The sequence below is a fragment of the Trachymyrmex cornetzi genome, unplaced genomic scaffold (genome assembly GCF_001594075.2).
Source record: "Trachymyrmex cornetzi isolate Tcor2-1 unplaced genomic scaffold, Tcor1.1 scaffold248, whole genome shotgun sequence".
NCBI lineage: Eukaryota > Metazoa > Arthropoda > Insecta > Hymenoptera > Formicidae > Trachymyrmex > Trachymyrmex cornetzi.
The window spans coordinates 665,676-686,550 of record NW_017297144.1 but is presented as its reverse complement, the minus strand read 5'-3'; the positions used below and the strand labels follow the sequence as shown (position 1 = coordinate 686,550).

The window sequence follows — 20,875 nt, the reverse complement described above, 5'->3', positions numbered from 1 at the left end:
TCCGATCATCGTGCGTTTGAAATGTGAAGCGACATCGATGCCTGGCGACTTTATTCGGTTTGATATGGAGATACGTGAATTATATGGATAATAAATTTTCACAGATTGAATAATTCGCCATTTGTAGAGTCTCGGTATCGAACTTATATTGCACGTCGTCGAACGTACCTATCGACATGTTTCTTCGAGGTAGCAGCGCATGCTTACAAGTTTGATCGAAGAAAGACGCAATGATCAATGTGAGTTATTTTAAAGCGGGCGATCAACACGTACATACAGTATGCAGAGATAATCGAAGTCGAGCGTCGAAGTCTCTCGAGGCGTTATCGGAGTTCGGGCTGCCTGGACGCACGGCGCGATGATTAGCATGCAGCAGCAAACGATTTTGAATAATGTAACCGGGCCCGAGCAGCCACAGGAAGAAGTGCAGCTGACCGAATTGCTGCCAGTGAAGCAATCGCATATCAGAGAAAATGTCTTCAAGGATACCGACGCGACCGATGCTCTGAGGGCACTCAGGAGTCTCTCGGGCGACTGCAGCGATGGCGATAGCTTTAACCTGCGGGAATTTAACTTCTGCAAGAACGTCGAACAATTGGAACGTCGGGGCAGCAAGCATCGACGAGTGGAGGTTTGTCGCAAAAAAACGAAAGAAATCAAGAACAATGCTAAAAACGTAGATTTTTATCAAGAGAAAAATAGCGGGGTGGTGGAGAAGAAAGTAACAATACGTAACAATAGCAAGATCGCTCACGTGAAAGCGTCGAAAAGGAAACTGACGAGCTCGTCAAGCAAGAAGAAGGATGACGACGGGGAAAGTAATTATGGCATGAATGAGAAATCGATTAGGAAGAATACTACTGAATGCGACGAAGAATTCCAACACCACTACGACGAAGAAGACGAGGACGAACAATTGTACTTGGACCTGGAAAAGAAAGACTGCTTTAAGGACGAGATTTACGTATATAGACGGGAACCGTTGGATCCGTGCTCGAGTTCGGAGCCAGAGGAACTAGGTGCGATCAGTCATAAGGATTTTTGTGAGGATTATCCTACCACGGATGGAAAATTATTTGATGGAAAAGGAACGTTTGTTGAAAAGATATCCAACGTAGATAACGTAGAGAAAGACAAATTCAAAGCAGATGACATTACTGAGAAAGAAATTCCCGAAAAGGAGCTGAGATTAAAGATCGACGCCATCATTCAAGCGAATTACTTGCTCGAGCGCGAAAATAATAACGTTGTGGGTTCCGACGAATCAAAGATCAAAATCGTAGAGCACATTGGCACCTCCTCTGCTTCCGCGGAAACGAAAAAGACGAAGAGGAAACGAATTGATCATGAGAAGACCAGACAATTGAAGGATCAACAGAATTCTCAGAAGAAATACTGCTGTGTCGTATGCGACGCGCGTTTCAAGGGTAGCGGTGGTTTGCGAAATCACTACAAAGTAGTGCACGGTGCCGGACCGGTGTTCAAGTGCGATGAGTGCGGTAAGGAGTTTCCATTGAAGGAACGGTTGAAACTGCATGTGCGCACACATACCGGCTTCAAACCGTACAAGTGCCCGGAGTGCGATAAAAGTTTCGCGCGGGGTGGCCAGCTGGTACAGCACCGTCGCACGCATAGCCAGGTCAGGCCGTTCCACTGTAAGCTGTGCTCCAACACCTTCACGTGCGCGGCCAATCTGTCGCTACACTTGAAACGTCACAACGGCCAGAAGGATCACAAGTGTGACCTGTGTGGACGCGCTTTCGTGCGACGCGACGCCCTGAAGAAACATCTGGAATGCCTGCACCGTGACGTCAAGTCATTCCTCTGCGCGATCTGCAACAAGACCTTTAAGGGCCACCTACCGCAGCACATGAGGACACATGCGCGCGACCGTCCGCACGGCTGTGCTACGTGCGGCCAACGATTTGCTCAAAAGTCCCAGTTGACCGTGCACCAAAGGACCCATTCTGGCCAGCGGCCGTTTCGCTGTCTAGTCTGCTGGCAAGCTTTCGCTCATTCGACCGCTCTGAAGCTGCACACTCGACGTCATACCGGGGAACGGCCGTTTAAGTGTCCCGAATGCAATGCCGGCTTCACTCAACTGCCACACTGGAAGAAGCATATGAAGTGCATACATGGCAGGAGCGATCCATACGGCTGCAAGCGTTGCAAGAGATTTTTCAGGATTAAAAGCGACCTGGAAAGTCATGAGAAGACTTGTCATCCAGAAATGGAGGTGGAGGACGACGATGGTGGCGTCCCGGCCGGTAAACCGGCTGGCTGCTCCGAGATCGTTGAGAAGAATTCTGTCACTGCGAAATATAAACTAATGACGGTGGAGAAGATGCGGTTGCTGTTGGCAGTACTGTTGAAGAGGATCAGCAAGCAGGAACGGTTGGACGAGCTCGGCTTCGGTAAACGTCTTATCGACGACGTTCTTCAGGATTCCCTGGTGTCCGCTGGCAAAGAACCGGTCACGAGGAGCGGCTTGTCCGAGCTTGAGGCTCTCACTCGAAACTTAGAAATTTTTCTAGAATGGACAGTACCGAAGGAGCATTGGGAGAATTTCCGTAAAATGAAAAAATCACCCGAAGATATTCTGGAGACGCTCACAGCTACGTAAACACGTTTTCCCATTAATAATAGTTTTATTATCCTTTGCGTAAAGATTAGAAAAAAAGAGTGAGATAAAATCAATAGTATAAAAGTCATTTCACGTTTTTCTACACTCGGTCTTAACTATATCAAAATTTATATCAAAATTTAATTATTTTATTCGACTTATTCTTTTTCTTAATATTTTTTTCATCCAACTTTACACGAAACTTTTTATCTACAATTTTTATGTTTTTTGTTACGTTTATAATTTATAATTATAAAATTCTTTTAAGGAAAGAAATAGAATGCCGGACATTTGCAACGCGGTCATGACATGATCTCTATTCATTACCTTTAATTATGAAGATTAATGACGATTTTCAAGAGAATTCTATATATATATATATATATATATATATATATATATATATATATATATATATATATATATATATATATATATATATATATATATTTAGTCGTTTCTAATCACATCAATCGAAGATAAAACGGTCAAGGTGATATCGAAGAAGTTTCCGTGTGATATCTGATCTAAAATAATTAACGAATGTTAATTTCTGTGGTGCCATGTGTCATAATACTTGCCATACTAAACCAGTGACTAGACCGTGTGATTTAGAGGAGCTAAGCAAATTCTTTTATTTGATTGTAGCATAAGATAAATCGCATTGGAGTAGAATATGTATTGTCGAATTTAATTAATGAAAGCCAGGCGTGTTTCTCTCAAACGACGGAAACAAACTGCCGCGCTTCTTCGGCGACTGAGGTAGAATTAGACGTTCTCTTGCCATATTTGTTAAAAACATGCATACACATGTTGGTGAACGACGCAGAATCAATTTAACACATACATTTTAATCATAAGCACGACTGTTCGTCAATCGTATAGATACCAAAAGAAAACCAGAAATGAGGCTAGCACGAGTCATTTGCAATTATGTTTTTTCATGCATAATCGTTATATTATCCTATATATTTATAAAGACATCTATATACATATCTATATATATACACATACACATTTATGAATTTAATATTATGAGATTTTGTTATATATAAATGTGTTCACGGACGCGTCCGCGGAAAATTGATATTCGACAGTCCTGCGCGACGTTCCCGTTGTAGTTGATACTATTATTCGTTATTTATCTCACTTATACATGCACTCGCGCGTAACTGAGGGCTTGATTGGCCGCGGATGAGTAAACATGTTGGCGTGCCATCATTTTAGATAGTCATAGTAAATGTGAGCAGACAATAATGAACGAAGGTTGCAAGTTTAGTATATATTAGTCATTGAAGAGAAGAAAGATATATATTATATCCATATACACACACATATATATACTTATATACATATATATATTGGTATTAGATGAATATATGCTGATGGAGCCGCGAGGGGAGAGGAACATATTTTTTTTTTTTTTAATTGATTCTAAAGATGCTAAATTCCAGAAAAGTAATAGCAATTTATTTTACCTCGATGAACGAGAGTCGAATTTTACAGTAATATAAATTTACTGTAATGTTAGATTGATGCAAATAATTCTTTTTATAGACGAAGACGTTTTTGCTAGTGCATAAAATCAAAATTGACTTGGTATTCTTATACGCAAAGTTCCTTTCCTCGACGTACCATGAGGATATTTCTCAATCGTGCGTTTGGATAAAAATAGTAAAAAATATTGCAATCGGAGGTGCTATTTTGTGCGATATAATCGTTTGCAATACTTGAAGCTGTTGCTTGAAAAGAAATTTGTTTTCTGAGCTTTCTTTTCGGCGCGCAAGAATAATCCAAAGACTTTGTTCCTTTCATTGCCAAATATATCGTATGTATCGTTACGTTTTATATTATTTCAATTTTATTATTGTAGGTACCGAGGTATATTTTGCGCCTGTAAAATAAGAGAAAAGTAAGGGAGCGATATGAGTAACGTGTGACGCACCTTAATGTATTAACATGAACCCGAATATATTGGCGTACGCAGTGACTTAGCATTTTCAAATTTATTCGAAAGATCGAAATCTATACTTCGGTTGTGGATGCAAATGCGGGTCGGAGTGCACTTTGAATATAGATCGAGGTCGGAGAAGAGCCATTTCGAATGGTCGACAGGAAGCGTAGCTTCTCACAACGAAATCCACTAACTCGATGATTTTGAGTTATGGTGCCAAATCAAGTAAATAGCGCTCTCGAGAATGATTGTCTTTTGCGAATTTTATTTTTTTTCGCGTAAGATCACGGAAATTAATATTCGAATCACATTTTCTTTTCGGCATCAATGAAATCGGGATGCTACTTATTGTTTTTCTTTAGTGCCATAAACTAAACGTAGTCATATTTGTACATTAATATAATGTGCGATGTGTGGGAGAAGACAATTTGAATAAATACGTTTCTTTATTCGCTGGTTTTCTTTCTTCGTCAACATCACTTTCCTTTTCATTTTCATGAATAGAGATTAATAATGCGTTGCAAAATTTGGAATCATTCCATATATATATATATACACATGTAAATAAACAATGATTTAAATTGCTTCATTTGTATGTAAACAATGATTTAAATTGCTTCATTTTTTCACACGCTATTTGTATAATTGCATAAGAAAAATATATCAACTTAAAGTAAAATATCTATAAAAAAAGCACATAAGTGTAGCATTTATCACATATATCAAGTCATGAGATTCACATACCGCGATCAAAAAATTTACGTATAATTAATATTGAAAATAGATTCTTCAAATATCCAGTTAAATATAAATGGTTGTCTCATATCCACTTGTAAACCAGTAATATGTAAGCTCTGAAATAATTTTTATATATTTAAAAACTCACTTTTTATTATGCCATTTTATCTTCATCGTTTTATTCAGGTATTCATCATTATTTAATAAAACACTTACCGATGTAGAAAGATTAAATGAAAATCCTATCTCATTGTTGTTTAGGAACACTGTGATGACTGGTCGTAATCCAAAAATCTGTACTGTTCCCAGTATTACCTCTTCATTAAAAGAACCTTTATCCATTTCCATATTCAATAAACTTGATTGATTTGCAATGAAAGACAGCCACAAATACTCTTTCTTTTTTATGGAATCTATACATTAAAAATAATTAGTAGTCAAGATACACACACACACACAATTTAACATACAATCATTTAATACAAGATATGTTTTACCTAAACTATCTCCATCGTCCCAATACAATTCTCCTATAGCATTTTTAGTTTCATTCAATGTTACTATTAATTCAAAATTGTTTTTTCTGCTCTCTGTCGTTGTTACACCCGGTTCCTGTGCTGGAAGAATCGAACCTGCACGAATCAATAATGGTATTTTGTCAATCGGTGCAGGGAAGGTATAATGTTTTCCAATGGAGAAATAGGAATTGAAGGTATAATAATCATACCACAAACCACGTGGCACATAAACAGTTACCGCAATTTTGTTCTGCAAAATATAAATCAAAGCGATTAACTAAATATCACAGCATCTCATATTATGTAAATTATAAAATAAATTGATGACATACCTCTTCGAGAACTGGGTTGATCATAAGCGAATTTCCCCAAAGAAATTGTTTATCAATGTCGTAAGTTCGCCGATCTTCAGTAAATCTATTAACATTCATTATATATATATATATATATATATACATATACATATAAAATGTTATTCACAATATAGGTACGACACAAAGCATTGATACGTACTCAAAGAAAAGTGGCCGTGCCACGGTTTCCCCAAATTTATGTGCTCTGAAGAATAAGGTGTACAAATATGGTAAAAATTGATAACGTATTTTGAGAGAATTTTTTGACGATTGTACAACCAAATCGCCCATAGCAACTGGATCTTGCTCCTATATACATGTATATTAATATATTTACATATTATATTGAGAATATTTCAAATTCAATAATTATTATTGAAATTATGTATCGATGCATCGGCACTCACACTTGTACTATCGGAATTATGATTTCGAGAAAATGGATAAAAAGCACCAAGTTGCATCCAACGATTGCACAATGCAGTAGTTGCGTTTCCGTTAAAACCGCAAATATCTGCGCCCACCATTGGAATTTGATAAAAATTGAGTGACAAAATAGCTGGAATACTCATCTTTAAATCATGCCTGATAAAATGATTTTTTAATTAGTTATATATTATATAACGGAAGTATGATGAGATGTACATTAAGATGGATTCTAATTACCATGATGAATAAATGTCACCCGTCCAATGACCCGCATAATGACCATGTCCTACCCATGTCGAACGCGATATTATAAATGGTCTCTTTAGTCTAATTTTCCTAAGAGCACTGCACATAGTTTGAAATAGGATAAATTCTTAAAAGAACAATAATAATCTGCTTGTTACTGGAATTACAATATAAAAATATATAAAGAAAAACCGACCAAAGACGAGCTAATAAATTAGGATGTTATAATATCAGTTAAATTTAATGTTTAATATACATTAAAACAAGCGAAACTAGTTTTAACTTTACAAATCTTCATCAGTTGCATAAAGTTTACATTATAAATATTAATTAAAATATAAATAATCAAAAATCGAAAAAAGTAAAGTTACGGAAAATCATAATAATTACGTCTAGTATAGATGCAGTCAATCCATAATCTCGCAGCCACAAACACGACGGATCATTGCGTTCTCAACCGTTGCTAATATTGGAAGTAACAAATTTTTACCAATATCTTATTCCATAATTGATTGGTCACAATTTATATATGGTTGTTCGTCATTTCGTTTTCCAACTGTTGACAATATCTGATGTGGAAATTGTACCATAGCTTATTTCATTTGTTAAAATTGATTAATTAAAGATTGAAATTTTAATTGATCAAGAGATATCAAAAGAGCAATCAAGTTTTGGTCGTAACTGCGAGACATTATGGATTAATTGCATCTATACTAAATGTAATCAATATAATTTTCCGTGACTTTTTATTCTTTCTAATTATTTATATTTTAATTAATTTGTAACGTTAACTTTACGCGACTGATAAAGACTTTATAAAATTGTAACTAGGTTCGCTTATTTTAATGTATATTAAATTTAATTGATATTATACAGATCTTTAAAGTATTATTCCGCAAACATAGTGTTTTTATCTTAAAAAGAAAGAATTTCCAAATCTATGTTTATATGACCTTTTTTCGTCCTTAAGCCCCAGACACAATGCGAAGGAATAGCGATAACGATAGAAATAACACGATTTCAACCTATCAGAAACTGTATATTCCAGTTATCTGATAGATTAAAATCGTGTAAATTATTTCTATCGCTATCGCTATTTCTTCGCATTGTATCTGGTGCTTAAGGAGGAAAAAAGGTCATATAAACATACATCCAGAAATTCTTTATTTTTAAGATAAAAACACTATGTTTACGGAATAATACTTTAAAGATTGTGTCTGGGGTTTAGGAACACTAGAACATGATATCATCAAAGTTTGGACAATTTTGGGATACTTTGTATAAACATCTTAATTTATTAGCACGTCTTTGGTCGGTTTTTCTTTATTATATATTTTTATGTTATAAATCTCAAATTCTCTCTATAAAAGTTGAAAGATTATAGATTAGTTTTTTTACTTACTAATTTGTGGTAATCGCTTGGCTTGTTCCATAAGTATTGTGAAGATTATAATGAGTGCCCAAATAATGTTTCGCATTCATGCAAAAAGTTTTCGTAGCGAGCAAACCGCCAACATTGGGAATATATTCGGGATAATCTAAATTATTATGTGTACAACCATTCTTATGACCATTGTAGAAATTGGATGGTTCGTTCATATCCTTGATGATTGAAAATTTAAAGTAGTTTAAAAATAACTCAATAATATTGAAGTAATTTTTAACAGTCGATACTTACAATCCATGCACCATCGTACGCAAAATTATTATGCATATCGCCCATCATATTTGCATAATAGACCATAGTTTTAGGATTTGTGAAATCGGGCCATACCGTGGAAAAAAAATTCCAAACTTTACCGATGAAAGGTTTGTCGGATTCACCGTCTTTTACGAATATGTCTTGTTTTATTCCTTCGACGTAAGGCAGATAAGAACCATTATCATCGGAACCAGATATGCCGGCATCAATTATAGGTATATAATGCATTCCTGCCTAAAATAGAAAACAACTGTGATGTATGTTGACTTATCGATTGATAATCTTTTATACAAGTATACTATACCGAGTGAATTTCTTCTACAAACTTAGGCAAATCTTTAAATTTCTCTTTATCATATGTAAAATCATTATTTTTATCCATATAATCCAGATCATTCCATTGAGTATCCTATAAATAAATATAATTCATGATAATGTAGCTTATATTCTGAAATATTTTAAAAATGTTATAAAAGTAGACATTACAAATGGGATTCCAGCTGTTCTCGTTCTGCTCCATACTGCTTTAGTATTTTCCAGCGATCCATATCCATATCTAATCAATGTACAAAATATTAATGTAAAATCGCATGTTGAAGATATTATTTTATACTGATATAGTACCTGCATAAATGGAAACCAAGCGACCAATAGGGTGGCATAAATGGTTTGCCTACAATTTCAGAATATTGTTTCACTACATCGGCTGGAGTCGGTCCCAGGAAAAAGTAAATATCAAAAATACCACCGATTGTTCTAAACGTTATAGCCGGTGTAGGCTGCAGTATCACATCTAAAATACATGAAATTATTTGGGAAAGGAAATTATATGTTTTAGTCATATATCTGTTATATATGTTTTAGTCATATATCTGTTTTAGAAAAAGTAAAAAGCGTACCCATAGCATTACTGTTTAAAAATAAAACTCCATGAGCCATTCCGGATTCCTCCATAACAATATAAAATGGATGAGATCCATACAGACTTGCCTAATTAGATAAATAGAAAAGATATTATTTGCAATATATGCAGTAATAATCCATTTGTCATGTGTATGATAAAATTGAGCAACGTACCTTTTCCGTTGGCGGTTGATCTTTATTAAATAGAGTGAATATTTGCCAACTAGTATTTAATTTTAAGCTCGATTGATGCTCGCCAATGCCATAAATGTTACTTGTTGGTAACAATGAGCTTATTTGTAGAAACTGGTCAGCAAATATGAAACCTCCAATCCCAATGGAATTAAATCTGCATACAAAGTATATTAGAAAAGTAATTAAAATAATTTTCATAACTTTGTTTAGTAATGAAAATTAAAAAATTTAATTTTTACGATTCCATTAAAACCTTACCCATTAAACATTAACTAACAATAATATGACATCAATGTTATAATTTCACATTCAATATAACTGTTATGTACAACATGTCATATTATACTTATATTGTTAAGTGTGAAATTATAACTTTTATATGTCGTATGGCTATGTTAATTGATGCTTTTACTGAGTATAGATAATATTCTGAATACAACATACAAAGTAATTTATACTTACAATATTGTGCCATCACTGATTCTATTGACTTTAAAGCCAGGTTTTACATCATCGCTATTAAATTGATATTTCGTGTCAGCAACTTGATATAAAAATGGCTTCGAATCCGATCTAATTGGCCATGGTGGTTCATATCGTGTTTTAAAGGGATCATATATCTAAAAATTGTATATTATTCTCTTATTAAGTGCGATACAAAACTTAAGCCAGTGGCACACGATGCTTGTTTTCCTGCTGGATTGCTAGCTGGAAAACAAGCATCGTATGCCGCAGGCTTATATTCTGTAAATATTATTATCTGGGGACACTGGTAGTGTCTCGGTGCTAAGCTATGATACGAGACACGAACGTGCCTCCTTTATGCGAACCGGCTTTACCTTCACACGCAGAATTGAGCTGTCTATACTTGTGGCTTCGACCTTGACAAGGGGCACATTATTCTTGTAAACAGATTCTTTTTCTTGACTGAGAAAACCCAAGAAATTACTTCCATCCTGACTGCGGTTAACGTATTTATACAGATTCCATCCATCGGGATAGTAACAGTAAGGAATATATAGCGGTACATCCTTCTCATTTTTGTTATTCTCGCGAGGATTCCAACAACATCCTCTATTTATGCAAGAAAGTTGCGATGCTCCATCCTCTGGATGACAATCAAAGCGTAATATTTCAGGAACGTTGCTGCACTGCTTTAAATATACGCATATAATATAATAACGCAATAAACACAAATATAAATGACATAATATGTTATTTGTTTTTCTTATAATGAAGACTATAAAGAGAGATTTAAATTTTGCTTACTTGAGCATTGTTAAAAGCTGTGTTTTCTTCAGACAAGTTACTTTCTTCCTTCAAAGGCACTATTTTACGATTATATGTTTCTTGTTCGATGTATATATCAGAAGTATCCACTAATATATGCTGATATCTTGTCTCCTCAATGCTATCATTATTTATATCAATCATAAATTCCACTTCTGCATTGTAACTATTCATAGTACGTAATGGATTTATAATTGCGTATAATAATGGAAGACCGAGATGAAACAACAATAAAGCCATGACGAGACCCAAGAATAACGTCATTATCATACGTTTTACATTGTAACGTTTATCAAGATTCGACTCTTCTTTTTCGTGTTTTTTCATTGATGTCTCATAGAATTTATTGTTTAATGTTTTAACCACAATGGTATTAAATTTCTCCATAATTTTGTTTGGACGATCTTTGGTTGCACTGTAATATCCTGATTTTTCAGAAACATCTTGCCCATTTGCCTCTACATCAGCCATTCTTCGAGTCCTTGATCAAAACTCTGCTGCCACAAATAACCTGTTAATAACAAGTTGTGTCTAAAAGCGATAAGAATTATTATGAACAATTTACACGTGAACATATTTGTACAAAGACTACACAATCATTGCTATCAGTAGAACAAAATAATAATGTTTCTTTAACCAAGTCTAAAATTAAATGGATATAAATATATCTATATATTTAAATGAGTATATTTTTCAATGGATTGCTTTTGAGCAAACTGTAATTTTTTTCGTCTTACTGATAATGTTATTATCGTCCTAATGCATATATTTCTACACGAAAAATATATTGCGTTTTATACTACGCATTTTAATATATATATTCCTTATAGATATATTCAGATTGATGTAACCTGCAAATAATCGGAATTATACGTATTCGTTGCACAAATACGCACTAGACTTCTGAAAATAATATTTCGTATTGCATATAATCACTGTACACAAAGAACTCACAGTATTATTTTCGAGCACAGAATCTCGCGCTGCGGTTCTGAACCGCTCGCCGTACTTTGTCGATATCACTGGCTGGCGGCTGCTATACATTATGAACATCTGATCTTGCCTCGTGTGTATTGGATCTTATATATTTGCACGCAACGTGTGCATCAGACATGTATCACGTGTTATCTTTGTTTAGACCATCGAACTCACGTTGTAAGATGAGAATGAGAATTTTCCAGCAAGAGATACTTATCGATATGTAGAGAGAAACCATTCTATCTTCATTCGGTATTGAATGAAAATAAAAATAGAAAATTCTTATTGATGATCTATCCATGGTAGGACCATGGATGTATCAATAATATACATGATAAATCGATCTTTTTACATCTTTAATACAATACAACAAACCTTTACAATTTACATTATATTACCTTTATATTATATTTACATTATATTATTTTTATAATATATTTATGTTATATTATACAATATTCCAATATACTCGAAGATATATAAGAAAACAAAATAGAAAACATTGTTGTAAAAATTACAAGCAATCTTTCTATTGTTATCGGTATTATTCGCTTATCAAACATTTAAAAAAAATGATTGTTAAGTAAAGTTATCTTTAAGCTGACTGAGTCAGAATTCGTCCGATATCTGCCTATCTTTAAGCTGACTGAGTTAGAATTCGTCCGATATCTGCCTATTATCAGTGTTTTTTCAAAATTTCTCATGCGTTTATCAAAAATATTTATATCATTATATGTTGCTGATATCTTTTTAAAGTAATGTAATAAAGGAAATAGATGGAAAGTTTTGTATTACTGCATCTTCGAACCTATAAATCACATTAATTAAAGCAAAGCACGAAGTTTTAAAATGGAAAGTTACATTAACACAAAATGAAACTTTATGATAGATTTAATCAGCAAAACAAGCGAATATACAAATAAATTTTAATACAAAAGATTTTGCGTTATTACTGGGAATTATCGGGATAATTTTCTTTTTCTTCTTCACACTTTCGAATAATACCTGAAAACAAAATATTTTTTTATAATTCCCATGAAAAGTCAAACATATTTTCTTTCAAAATATATTAAAATCTTACTCTTGCAAATTTCGTTTAAAGCACTAACGATTGGCGAATTTGGCATTTCCGTCAGAAAATTTTTACCCTCGTCGCAACATCTAGCTAGCAACGGATCTAAAGGTATCGAGCCTAAGAACTCTACATTTAATTCGTTCGACATCGTCCGTGCTCCACCTGACAAAGCTGGGAATATTTCTGCAGTATTCTGTGTACAAAGATGTTTCGTTAATTATATCCTTCTATTTTGTCCTTTTGTTCTATTCACATTGTCCTTACTTTGCATTTAGGACATATGAAGATACTCATGTTCTCAACCACACCCAAGATTGGAATATTCACTTTTCTGCAAAAGTCTATTTCTTTCCTGACATCCAAGAGAGCAACTTGTGGTGGTGTCGTGACAATTATGGCACCCGTTATGCCGGCATCTTTTAGATACAACGTAGCTGACAAATGTTCGTCTGATGTGCCAGGCGGTGTATCCAGAATGAGATAATCTAAGCTACCCCAATCAACTTCTGACAGAAACTGTCTGATCATACCTGAAGATATGCAGATAAATCTATTTACAATGAAAATCATATAGATTAATATAATAAGAATTATAAAAGATGAAATTTTAAAAGTACGCCGATACCATTCTTCTTTGGTCCCCTCCAAATAACTGCATCACTTGGAGTAAGCGTAAAACCAATCGACATTAATGATAAATTATCCTCGATATACTAAAACAAAATAATATGCAGTGTTATATAATAGGCTTTTTAGTGATATAATAATTCTGCTTCAAGGAGTTTACTTACTACAGGTGACCATCCTGATCCACTTTGATGAACTATTTCACCAAGTGCTCCCAGTACCCTTGGCTGCGATGGTCCACAAATGTCAATGTCCAGTACTCCCACCTAAATAAGATACACAGACAAGATTTGAAATGTGTCTCTAATAAAATTTATATTATCAAATTTTCCAATATATATCACAAAAATTAATTAAATTATATTTGATGTTGGTATTTATATCAAAAATATAAATACAGATACAATTTAATTATATTGTATCTGTATTTATATCTCTGAAATACTAAAATACTGACTTGAAATACTAATAATAAGAATGAGAATACTAAAAGTTTGATAATCAATAAGGAACTGGTACTGGTTGATACGACATACATAGCCATTAGTCGACTATAGATATTCTCTGTCTGAGGTTATTTCCTACAAGGTAGCTGCTAAGTGTTCACTATGTCAATATGTACATTGAAAATCATATGGATGTACTTGGAATGGGCAAAAGAGTGAGTTATTATATTAACTTGCTTTTTAACTTTATATAGATGTGAAGTTACTTATGTGACAGTAAAATATATGGTATCTATGTTAGCACATGGCATAATACACATAGAAGACACAAAAGATAAAGAAATCGAGTATTTGTTTCAAACAACGTTTGGATCACACAATATTTTCCTTTTCAGTTATGATTAGTTATATGCTTACATTTCTGTCAGGATTATTTGCTGCAAGACACCTCGATAGTAATGATGTCACAGTACTTTTGCCTACTCCTCCTTTGCCTGAAAGCACTAGCAGCTTATTCCGCACTGAAATAAGTCTTTCTTTCACAAGCGCAATACCAGGATCTGGTTGCTTGGTGGCTCCAGAAGAACATAGCGACTGATTCGGGCATCCTGCACAAGCTGATGCTTTGCCAGCACTCTCACTCTGGGTTCCAGGACAATCTAAAAATTTTTGCCAGCACTGAAAATGCTACAGTTTACGTTACAAGCACTATAAATTTTCAGTACTGGCAGTCAATTTTGAAACACAGCCATGATAGAAAGGATTTGACAGAAAAAGAAAAATGATGATTCACACGTATGATCTGTTTTCTGTTCTTGCACTAGACTGCTCTAGAACTCTGTTTCTCGCTTTCGACAAATACGATATCAAACGTATATCTATCTCACTTTAAGTAAAAACTAGTTAATATTTTAAAAATGTAACATTAAAAAATTATACGCTTCATAAACAATGAATGAAAAGTATCAAAATTAAAATATACAGTACTGTTCTAACATAACCTTTAATTTTGATTCATATTATAAGCATAATATAATATATATAAATGATACATATCGATAATTATGTAATTTCAATGAATATCAAGTTTATATGTCTTTAATTAATTCAATTTATTTTTTATACCGATTAAAATCGTATTGAGTATACAACTCACGTTCGGGAGCTCCGCTAGGTGCGTCTGCCATAGTGAATCGTTAATTTTTCTCTGATATACACATTGATGATTGTATAAGAATATAAAAAGTTTTTTCAAAATGTATTATTATATTTCGATTGTTATATTTTGTTATTTTTTTCTTTTTTCAAGAAGAAAAAATAACAGGATATAACAATAGAATATTATTTTATCATAATAATTTTACCAGGATAATTTAATTTTTTAAATAAATTTTTTCTTTTAAAAAACATGGCTGTTATTTTAATCTTTTGTATCTTATAATTAAATGTCTGATGTGCAATAAATGTATATCTGTTTCATTATATTAGAATAATTATATTTCTATTATAATCTATATGTAGATTTATTTAACAGAACACATAATTATTAATGTATATTTATTTCTCAAGATTTAATATGGGGGGGGGGAAATAATTCTAGGAACATGCTGACATTAAACATAAGTTTAGGATATGGGATATATGTGTAACTTAAACTCTTCACACAAAGATGAAACAAAAAACAATTACTTTTTAACTATACACTTTAATATATTAATTTGTAGCAATTACAACCATGGAGTACAGCCGCAGGTTCAATGTCTTATATGGAACCAGTAGTTCCGATCCGTATAGGTGACTATACTCGTACACACCATTTACTACCATGGAGACCAAATGTTGGATTTGAGAATACAGAAGTTGTTCCCTTGTAAGTAGATTCAACATTTTCTCTTAGAATTAGTTATGATTCATTTGCTTTAGCATCCTCCTAATATAGTAACAACTATAAGATGTTATGTTTTGAACCCTTTATAGAATGATATTGATTTAACAAACAGATACTGTACTTTTATATATGATTTAACAACTTTTGCTGTTTTACTATACATCTGCCGATTCTCGGTAAATCCTCATCTTACTCTTATCCTCATTTTGAATAAATATTCAGCACACAGATCTGGACATGGATATGAAGAGTATAATTATATTATTTTTTTGCAGAGTTACAAAGTCGATATCAAGTTATGCACTGGACGCAAATAATAAAATGAGTACAAGGCCGTTGAAATTTCCAAATCTGATTACGGGCTATCAACGCAATCCTGTTCATGCATCACAAGCTGCCCTTTATACGAGATATACACCGCATGAATGGTTTCAGAAACAAGTGAGATATTACAACGAGGCAGATTCACAGAGGCATTATTCCGAGAGGACGCGAAACGATGCCCTGAGAATTATCAGGTACAACTTCTTCAGAATAGTTTTTAAATATATTGTGTATAAAACCGATGTTAAATCTGAATTTCAAATATTTTTCAGAAATGCCGAGGAGAAGATACAGCATGGTCAATACGATACCAGCCGAAGACTTGGCGAGAGAATAAACGACATTACTTTTTGGCGCAACGAAGTAGCAGCGGAACTAGAAAGAATGCTTCATGAAATCGAGAGACTCCATGATTGCCGAAATATTTTAGAAAAGGCATCACGAGATATTGAAGGACCTTTACACATCGCAGAAGAGTGTCTGTATCACAGGGAAGCTAGAAAAGGTATGTGTGCAGAATATTACAAAACTATTTTAAATTTATATTTCATGTTTTAGATATTGTGCGTGTAAAAACTTACAATAAATAATTTTATATTTTTAGGCACAGAATTGGTACATGACGAGTCAGAAAAATGTTTGCTGCGAGAAGGAGAAAACTTGCGGACAAATCAAAAGAAACTGGAAGCCTGTTTGGACAAATGCAAGGATCAGGTAAATTATACCTTAATTTATATGATAGCAAAATTCCTAGTTAACCGATATGATTAAAATAATTAATGTTATTCTGCTTGTAGTTACGAAATTGCAGAGCTTCACAGAATCAACTGGAATTGGATTTAAAGAATAAAGAGAGTGCTCTAGGCATAGATAGTATTTGTCATCAATTGAGCAATCACACCCATGGATTACAATATTATTCTGGAATTGAGAAATACGATCCATGGTATTTAATTATATAGTATTTGTATAATTTTTAATAACAATTATAATTAATTGTTAGCTTGTTAGTGTTTCAGAGCAAGAAACCTGGGCGGATGCAGTGAATAGAATAGTGCAAAGATCCCAAACAGAACGAAACAAATCCTGTCAATTACGCACCACTGCTGAAAGTCTTGTGAATAAAGTCGCTCAGGAAATGTGGAATACTTGGAGTAATACCAACAACGCTTTAACACATAGATCGTCCGAATTACTTGAGGCTAAGAACAAGCTGCAACAGCATTTGCAAAAGGTACAAAGTATTACGCACGTAGTTTTTTTTTTATTAAACGCGATTCGTGAAATATTACAGGTGCAACAGGAAATATTCGACGTTGAAAAAAATTTGGAATTAATGCGTAAGGCTATTGCGGACAAAAGTTATGCGACCAAAGTTGCACATACAAGGATGGAAGCGAGGATGCATCGTCCTGATATGGAATTATGTCGTGACTATGCCTACGCAAGGTATATAACTTTATAATGTATCAGCAATATATATATATATATATATATATATATGTGTGTGGACGTTATTTGAAAATACTATTCTTATTTTGCAGCCTTCAGACAGAGATTGACGAAATAAATCATCAACTCGAGCGCATGCACAAGTCATTGAAAGACCTTGAGAATCAACATCAGAAACTGCTGCGAACTCGAACTATGCTCGAACACGATCTCGCCCTGAAAATAGACGCAATATATATCGATAAGGAAAAAGTTTGTGGTCTTAGACGTGCGTATCCTGTTAATGCTTTATTTAGATTTTAAAGATATATTCTCTGTTAATGCCGTGCTCTACATATGAATACTGCCATTTATGAGAATGTTCAGTCGTGTTATCATTTGAAATACACTCCTAAAGGAATTTAGGCTATGTGATATTTCTACGAAAAGGAGGTTTGAAAAAAAAAATATTATACATTAAATATTTATTCGTTTGTACAATTGTCATATAATTACACTAGAACTATTAAATATAATTACACTTTACTTTGTTGAATGACTTTTGGCATAGCTCGGTACAGGTAGCTGAAATCCAAGTTTGGCTTCAAAAAATGTATAGGAGAGAACTATTTCGTCAACAAACTCCATCTTTGGATCCTCTACGAATTCTGGATCAATGAAGAAGAACACTGGCATGTCAACCTTAATACATAAGAATATACATAATAATTTATACTACACACTGCCTAATTTAATCATATATATATATTGTATAAATGTTCAGAATTTCTGTAGAAACTAACAACTGATATAAAGCAAATAGAAAATGTAGCTGTTGTCAAAAACAGAAAAAACTGGACTATCATTTATTTGATGCTAACAAACTTACTTGTTCATGTGGGTTAAGCATCTGTTCCTCGAAACAGAAGCATTGTATTTTATTAAAGTATTGTCCTACTTCGAATGGTACAACATTATATGTGGATATTCCTATAATCTGGTTATCGGTCGGATTTGTGGCTGTGTAAAATGCTAAAGCCGTTTCTCCAGGAATAACCGTAATCTCCTTTTGCTGCGGTTTAAAGTTCCATTGCATTGACGATGCCACATCCGCATTGAATTTAATTTTGATCTTTTTGTTTCTAACAGGTGTCATCGTGGACACTTTACTAACATCATGACCAGCTGACAACGTTCCACCATAACTGTATGACTACAGAACAAAAAAAAATTCAATATAAAATAAATATAAGATAAATTCGCATTACACTGGATTAATAATATACACTAAAAGCTGTTTTATATAAAGTATCTATATGTAGTGGTTTAATATAATCAACTTTGACAATAAAATAATACATGTATATTCTATTAAATAACGTGACAGTATCATTATTGAATATTTGATTGTTTAAAATAATTATGTGCTATTTATAAAGAAGAAAAAATGTATGAATGAGAATGTAAAAAGTTAAAATGTTTAATGTAAACCAAGTCTCTCGGTTTTTAGGCCAATCAATAAAGTTTAAATATTTATTTTGCTCTTAAATTTAATTTTGCCAATTTTATGCTCAGCTTTATTATATTATTATATCATTAATTATAAACAGCCTTTTTATATTACTAATCTAGTGTAATGCAAATAATAGAATTTGCTAATGGTTATACAAATGATATTCAATTCCTTAAAGTAACATAAGATTAAGCTCGAATTTTAAGTAATATAAAATAATCCTTAGAGAATCACAACTGCACCTGACAAAACATTCTGTATAAAGGCACTGCAGAGTAACTTAAACCAACTACCAGAACTCCGACTCCAGACCAATAAAAGGCGGTGGAACGTAATTTCTTTCGGAACGTGTTGTCAGAATGGTCTTTCATTAAATTTCGCGACACGCTGGTATGTATTTGCCTCACGCATGTTCGTGTCAACAGTCGACAGATATTCAGGTACATCTCTTTAGTATTTCTCTACTCTGGTCCTGTCAATCCAAAACAAGAGGCTAACCTAAATACAACTTTTTATATATTCGCCGTTAAAAATTAAACTCTCCTCGAAAGCATAATGGCATTAAACGGTAGGCGACCGAGAACAATTTTCTCAGCAATACATCCGTATTCGATTTATCGTAATATTATATCACGAAGTTCCAATAAAATTTTTAATATAATACGATCACCCGGCGTCGAGTATCACACGAGGCTCCATATTGCTCATTTGCTCCACCGATAACCGATTTACCGATTGCGAACGTTTTAAGTTGGTAACCAATCTGATTCCACTATATTGGTAACATTAGGCAATCAACCCGGCACCTGCTACGTTTACAGATTTATACCATACGTTTACATAAGCTACGTTTACATCCAAAATAGGCCGCCTGTGACGTTTCAAAGCAATTGTGGTGAGATTTTGACTATGGCCATAGAATACAGGAATTATAAATTACTAATTTGTTTCAATTGGTATCATATTTTTAACTTTATATGCTTAGAATTCAACAAAAATCACATTGCATTGTGAATTCGAATATAATTTACCTATTACTTTTTTTTTGGATTAAGAATGAAAAATAACACGTGTGAATCGACAAAATTCAGCAATTCAAAAGTAATAAAAAAAACAGCAAAGGCATCAATCTTTTGTTAAAAATATTAAATTGTGTACAGAATATTGGCCAGCAATGAAAGATGAGTTCAATCTGGCCAGAAGAAAGAAGAAAATCTGTACGAAGTAGGTTGGTGTGTAACACCAATTTGCTTTTAAAGAGTGTAAAGATAAATTAAATTCGAGAGGGTAACTTGCTCGCAAATTGCGAGTTCTTATATTTCTTTAAATTATTGTTTATTCAAAATACAAAAATAACCAATAAATTACAGGGCTAATGAGAGCCATTGCGAATAATCAAGCGCAAAGTTTTGTAGATTTTTTAAATCTATGAAACTTACGCTTAATTATCTGCGCTGATTCTCATTAGCCTTATTGTTTGTTAATTTTGTATTTTAAAGATTGAAATTATTTTAATTATTATTATTTATTGCTCTCATTTACTTAATATATGATCGCGATTAGGTTGTCCCGCTGAATTTATCAGTACGCGATAAGACATGGTTAGGCATCAGCTGAGTTCAACAGAGAAAGCTTTGCAACT

At 33.4% G+C, this 20,875-nt stretch overlaps 5 protein-coding genes across 10 annotated transcripts; 2 read left to right on the top strand and 3 right to left on the bottom strand.

Annotated features, from left to right (window-relative positions):
* Nucleotides 1–358: 358 nt before the first annotated feature.
* On the top strand, nucleotides 359–2,629 carry LOC108761427 (zinc finger protein 82 homolog). Its single transcript, XM_018507958.1, has one exon. The coding sequence runs from the start codon at nucleotides 359–361 to the stop codon at nucleotides 2,621–2,623; it is 2,265 nt and encodes a 754-aa protein (XP_018363460.1). The 3' UTR covers nucleotides 2,624–2,629.
* A 1,034-nt stretch (nucleotides 2,630–3,663) lies between these two features.
* On the bottom strand, nucleotides 3,664–12,081 carry LOC108761426 (lysosomal alpha-glucosidase). Of its 5 annotated transcripts, none has more exons than XM_018507952.1 (19): nucleotides 11,906–12,081; nucleotides 10,931–11,482; nucleotides 10,501–10,815; nucleotides 10,124–10,281; nucleotides 9,641–9,815; nucleotides 9,463–9,553; nucleotides 9,188–9,356; nucleotides 9,050–9,119; nucleotides 8,868–8,972; nucleotides 8,540–8,797; nucleotides 8,264–8,463; nucleotides 6,853–6,960; nucleotides 6,594–6,771; nucleotides 6,347–6,495; nucleotides 6,166–6,250; nucleotides 5,813–6,083; nucleotides 5,532–5,728; nucleotides 5,322–5,431; nucleotides 3,664–5,061 (listed from the first exon to the last, which is right to left on the bottom strand). In XM_018507952.1, the coding sequence occupies exons 2-18, from the start codon at nucleotides 11,420–11,422 to the stop codon at nucleotides 5,336–5,338; spliced, it is 3,117 nt and encodes a 1,038-aa protein (XP_018363454.1). In that variant the 5' UTR covers nucleotides 11,423–11,482; nucleotides 11,906–12,081; the 3' UTR covers nucleotides 3,664–5,061; nucleotides 5,322–5,335. The 5 variants fall into 5 exon arrangements, with proteins under 5 accessions (XP_018363454.1, XP_018363459.1, XP_018363458.1 ...); XM_018507957.1 differs by having other exon boundaries at nucleotides 10,501–10,812; XM_018507956.1 differs by having other exon boundaries at nucleotides 10,931–11,462.
* A 753-nt stretch (nucleotides 12,082–12,834) lies between these two features.
* On the bottom strand, nucleotides 12,835–15,270 carry Nubp1 (NUBP iron-sulfur cluster assembly factor 1). Its single transcript, XM_018508049.1, has 7 exons — nucleotides 15,234–15,270; nucleotides 14,495–14,736; nucleotides 13,796–13,897; nucleotides 13,630–13,717; nucleotides 13,269–13,534; nucleotides 13,011–13,197; nucleotides 12,835–12,934 (listed from the first exon to the last, which is right to left on the bottom strand). The coding sequence occupies exons 1-7, from the start codon at nucleotides 15,262–15,264 to the stop codon at nucleotides 12,879–12,881; spliced, it is 972 nt and encodes a 323-aa protein (XP_018363551.1). The 5' UTR covers nucleotides 15,265–15,270; the 3' UTR covers nucleotides 12,835–12,878.
* On the top strand, nucleotides 14,838–18,192 carry LOC108761467 (tektin-3). 2 transcript variants are annotated; one of them, XM_018508047.1, is made up of 9 exons: nucleotides 14,838–14,872; nucleotides 15,802–15,947; nucleotides 16,241–16,483; nucleotides 16,562–16,794; nucleotides 16,894–17,003; nucleotides 17,087–17,235; nucleotides 17,301–17,523; nucleotides 17,584–17,738; nucleotides 17,834–18,192. In XM_018508047.1, exons 2-9 carry the CDS (start codon nucleotides 15,835–15,837, stop codon nucleotides 18,042–18,044), a joined length of 1,437 nt encoding a protein of 478 aa, XP_018363549.1. In that variant the 5' UTR covers nucleotides 14,838–14,872; nucleotides 15,802–15,834; the 3' UTR covers nucleotides 18,045–18,192. The 2 variants fall into 2 exon arrangements, with proteins under 2 accessions (XP_018363549.1, XP_018363550.1); XM_018508048.1 differs by lacking the exon at nucleotides 14,838–14,872 and adding an exon at nucleotides 14,922–14,949.
* Nucleotides 18,193–18,202: 10 nt separating this feature from the next.
* Cox11 (Cytochrome c oxidase copper chaperone COX11) lies at nucleotides 18,203–19,940 on the bottom strand. Its single transcript, XM_018508050.1, has 3 exons — nucleotides 19,476–19,940; nucleotides 18,610–18,933; nucleotides 18,203–18,422 (listed from the first exon to the last, which is right to left on the bottom strand). Exons 1-3 carry the CDS (start codon nucleotides 19,677–19,679, stop codon nucleotides 18,264–18,266), a joined length of 687 nt encoding a protein of 228 aa, XP_018363552.1. The 5' UTR covers nucleotides 19,680–19,940; the 3' UTR covers nucleotides 18,203–18,263.
* Nucleotides 19,941–20,875: the final 935 nt, after the last annotated feature.

Excerpts from the sequence above, each read along its gene's own strand:
- LOC108761427 (XM_018507958.1), top strand. The coding sequence starts at position 359 with ATGATTAGCATGCAGCAGCAAACGATTTTGAATAATGTAACCGGGCCC.
- LOC108761426 (XM_018507952.1), bottom strand. The coding sequence starts at position 11,422 with ATGGCTGATGTAGAGGCAAATGGGCAAGATGTTTCTGAAAAATCAGGA. Across the intron at positions 9,357-9,462 it reads TTTAAACAGTAATGCTATGG|ATGTGATACTGCAGCCTACA; the intron begins GTACGCTTTTTA and ends CATGTATTTTAG. Across the intron at positions 6,084-6,165 it reads TCAACCCAGTTCTCGAAGAG|AACAAAATTGCGGTAACTGT; the intron begins GTATGTCATCAA and ends TATATTTTGCAG.
- Nubp1 (XM_018508049.1), bottom strand. The coding sequence starts at position 15,264 with ATGGCAGACGCACCTAGCGGAGCTCCCGAAC. Across the intron at positions 14,737-15,233 it reads ACCTAGCGGAGCTCCCGAAC|ATTGTCCTGGAACCCAGAGT; the intron begins GTGAGTTGTATA and ends AAAAATTTTTAG. Across the intron at positions 13,898-14,494 it reads CAAATAATCCTGACAGAAAT|GTGGGAGTACTGGACATTGA; the intron begins GTAAGCATATAA and ends TATCTTATTTAG.
- LOC108761467 (XM_018508047.1), top strand. The coding sequence starts at position 15,835 with ATGTCTTATATGGAACCAGTAGTTCCGATCCGTATAGGTGACTATACT. Across the intron at positions 15,948-16,240 it reads AATACAGAAGTTGTTCCCTT|AGTTACAAAGTCGATATCAA; the intron begins GTAAGTAGATTC and ends ATTTTTTTGCAG. Across the intron at positions 16,795-16,893 it reads TCACAGGGAAGCTAGAAAAG|GCACAGAATTGGTACATGAC; the intron begins GTATGTGTGCAG and ends TTATATTTTTAG.
- Cox11 (XM_018508050.1), bottom strand. The coding sequence starts at position 19,679 with ATGTACCTGAATATCTGTCGACTGTTGACACGAACATGCGTGAGGCAA. Across the intron at positions 18,934-19,475 it reads TATACAGAATGTTTTGTCAG|TCATACAGTTATGGTGGAAC; the intron begins GTGCAGTTGTGA and ends TTTGTTCTGTAG. Across the intron at positions 18,423-18,609 it reads TGCTTAACCCACATGAACAA|GTTGACATGCCAGTGTTCTT; the intron begins GTAAGTTTGTTA and ends TTATGTATTAAG.